The sequence below is a fragment of the Trichechus manatus genome, unplaced genomic scaffold (assembly GCF_000243295.1).
Source record: "Trichechus manatus latirostris isolate Lorelei unplaced genomic scaffold, TriManLat1.0 scaffold00240, whole genome shotgun sequence".
NCBI lineage: Eukaryota > Metazoa > Chordata > Mammalia > Sirenia > Trichechidae > Trichechus > Trichechus manatus.
The window spans coordinates 3069171-3072377 of record NW_004444176.1 but is presented as its reverse complement, the minus strand read 5'-3'; the positions used below and the strand labels follow the sequence as shown (position 1 = coordinate 3072377).

The following is a 3207-nucleotide window of genomic DNA, read 5'->3' as shown; positions in this document are numbered from 1 at the left end:
TTAATAGGCTAAGCCCAACGTAGACATTGCTTTTTCAGCAAGCTTCCTGAATGCACTTTTGACTTCCTGGTTCCTCAGGCTGTAGACCAGAGGGTTCAGCATGGGGATGATCATAGTATAGAACACAGATGCCAATTTGTCTGTGTTCATGGAATGATTGGAAGTTGGCTGTAAGTACATGAAGATGATTGTCCCATAGAAGATGGAAACAGTGGTGAGATGGGAAGCACAGGTGGAAAAAGCCTTTTTTTGTCCCTCAGCTGAGTGCATTCTCAGGATAGCAATAAAAATGAACAGGTAAGAGTTCAAGATAACCAAGACGGCGAAAGCTATAGTGCCACCTGCCAAAGTGAAGAGCCCAATCTCATTTGTGTAAGTATCAGAACAAGAGAGAGCCAGCAGTGGAGGGATGTCACAGAAAAAGTGATTAATCACATTGGAATGACAGAAAGAGAGGTGGAATGTGAAGGCAACGTGGATGGAAGATTCCAGGAGTCCACAGATGTAGGAGCCAGTGACCAGTAGAGCACACACGGTACTTGTCATGGTGGTGGTGTAATGCAGGGGCTTACACACGGCTGCGTGGCGGTCAAAGGCCATTGAAGTCAGGAGGAAATTTTCAGTAATGACAAAGGCTACAAAGAAGAACATCTGGGCAGCACATGTATTGTAGGAAATGATCTTATCTCCTGTGAGTAACCCCACCATCACCTTGGGAATGACTGCCGAGGCATAAACACAGTCCACCAAGGAGAGGTTACTGAGGAAAAAGTACATGGGCGTATGAAGACGAGAGTCTAACAGAATCAGTATGATCATCCCAAGGTTCCCAAACAGAGTGATGAAGTAAATGAGAGTGAAGATTAAAAACAAAGGGACCTGCAGCTCTAGGGCATCTGTTAGCCCCACAAGAATGAATTCAGTCACCTCTGAGATGTTCTCCATCAAAGTCATTGGTGAATCATCATGTGAGGCACCTATGGCAAGATGAGAAAACACAAGATAATGCTGTTTGAATGCTACGATTAAAATGAAGTGTGGCCAGAGTCTCTTGCTCACGTACACGAGCTTCCTGTCCAGGGCAGGATCCTGTGTGCGAGAAGATGGACCGAATTCTGGGCAGGGACAGTGAGAGAGGTCATTCATCTGGAATTGGCATGGAAAGGCACTAGAATGTCTCTGCTTACATGGTTGCCATAGGGATCCAGATTATGACTTCGGGGAACATTCCACCTTGCTTGGCATATGATATACTTGGGAGTACATATTATACCACACCAGAAGGACTCTTTTTCACTAATTGCCATGTCTTGCAAGCATTCTTATCCACTGATACACTGTATTTCTTAATGACATATAGAAAGCTTAAGCCACAGAAAGTAAAATACAGGAAACATTTGGCCAGTCACAGATCTCCTGCCATGTCATAGTATGTATCTGTTGTGCTCACCTCCAGGGGCCACTCAGCTGACAGCTATATTGTGTCTTGTGATTATAGCATGAGATGCTACTTCAATACAAAAGCCACTCCTGGTCCTTAAATCTTGAATCTTTCACTTCTCCTTGATTAACAATTTTTCACATTCAAGGCAGGATATGATACGACCCTTATTTTTAAGGATAGTTTTGTGGGAAAAATCTATATACAAATGGATATGTTAATCATATTGCAATGCCACAGTAGAGGCATGCCCAGGGTGCTTTGAGCAGAAAGAATGCATTTTTAGCCCACTTTAGGGGCACAGGAAGACTTTCTGGAAACTGTAACTTCTGAGCTATGGCTTGGAGACTGAAGAACTAATAATAATGATGATTATTTATTATGATAGCAAACACTTGACATAGCACTTACTATAGTACTTACCTTAGTGGCGCAGCAGTTAAGAGCTCGGCTGCTAACTAAAATGGTCAGCACTTGGATCTACCAGCTACTCCCTGGAAACCCTATGGCACAGTTCTACTCTGTTCTATAGGGTCGCTGTGAGTTGGAATACACTCAACGGCAACGGGTTTTTTATTTTTTGTATGTGCTAGCAAACTGTTCCAAACTATTCCCATATACTAACTCATAAATATATTTAGAAACTCTGTGAAGCAGGTACTATTATAATCCTCATACTGCTTAGAAGGGAACCGAGGTTTAAAGAAGTAAACTACTTCCTCAATTAATAAAGCTGTTGGTAGAGCTGGGAATTGAACCCAAAAGCAAGTTCTAAAATCCATAATCTTATGCACTCATCTCAAAACAGTGGGTCAAGTTCATTAACCTTTCAGTGTTTCCTCATCTTTCAAATGGGAATGATAATTGTTTAACTTTTTATAGTGGATGAATGCAATAACTTATATCACAGCAAGTACTCAATAGTGTAAGCTATTATTATTATCACTGCTACTGCTATTAATACTTCTATACCAGGCAGAGCGAACATCGTGGATAAAAGCATGAGCTGATAAACACAATGGTATAAGTGGGAAACTATAGGCAGACAGGAGTTATTTATTAGTAAGATTCATTACACAATCTAAATCTCAACTAGGGACTAACGTGCAACAGTAATTGGTAGAAATAAGACAGATGGGATTGAAACCTAAGAGAAACAGCTGGAAGAAATAATGTGTCAGATTATGGATATAATACAACCATTTAGAAGAAGAGTATAAGGTGACCATTTAGGCAAGTATAATACAAGGATATACTTCTTCTAATTGTGCAAATAAGTGTCACTCACTGAATAGTAACTTAGATCAGATATGGCCTTAGGAATATTACGTTCACTCCTTGAAATCAGTTTCATTCTCGGTGAAAATATCAAGTTTGTATACCACTTGAGTTCCTATTTCACAGGGTTGTAAAGATTAAATTAAGATATTGGAAGTTCTAAAAGATACAAGAATCCTATTAACAAAATGCCTGGCATAGAGAATGTATTCAGGGCTAGTTGCCTCTCTCTTTTTCTTGTTTTTCTCCTAGATGACTTTGCAAATGTGTCAACTCTGTATCAGGACCTGGTGTTACAAAATGAATACCATAATTCCTGACTTTTTAATGAAGGTGGAGACAACTAGCTCTTTAAACCATTCCCCAAAATGTGACAAGTGCAATAATAAAAGTATCTCTAAAGTATTGTAATTTCATCATGGGAGTGGCAAGAATTTGCCAGAACACCCTACTGACCATGAAGTTACTTCCTGGCTCATCAGTTGTTA

General features: G+C 40.1%; 1 protein-coding gene across 1 annotated transcript; it reads right to left on the bottom strand.

Annotated features, from left to right (window-relative positions):
* LOC101353280 (olfactory receptor 5B12-like) lies at positions 1 to 969 on the bottom strand. The gene has a single exon (XM_004389348.3). It carries the CDS (start codon positions 952 to 954, stop codon positions 1 to 3), a length of 954 nt encoding a protein of 317 aa, XP_004389405.2. The 5' UTR covers positions 955 to 969.
* Between the last annotated feature and the right edge of the window lie 2238 nt (positions 970 to 3207).

What these genes read in the sequence shown, in the direction of transcription:
- LOC101353280 (XM_004389348.3), bottom strand. Translation starts at nt 954, where the DNA reads ATGACTTTGATGGAGAACATCTCAGAGGTGACTGAATTCATTCTTGTG.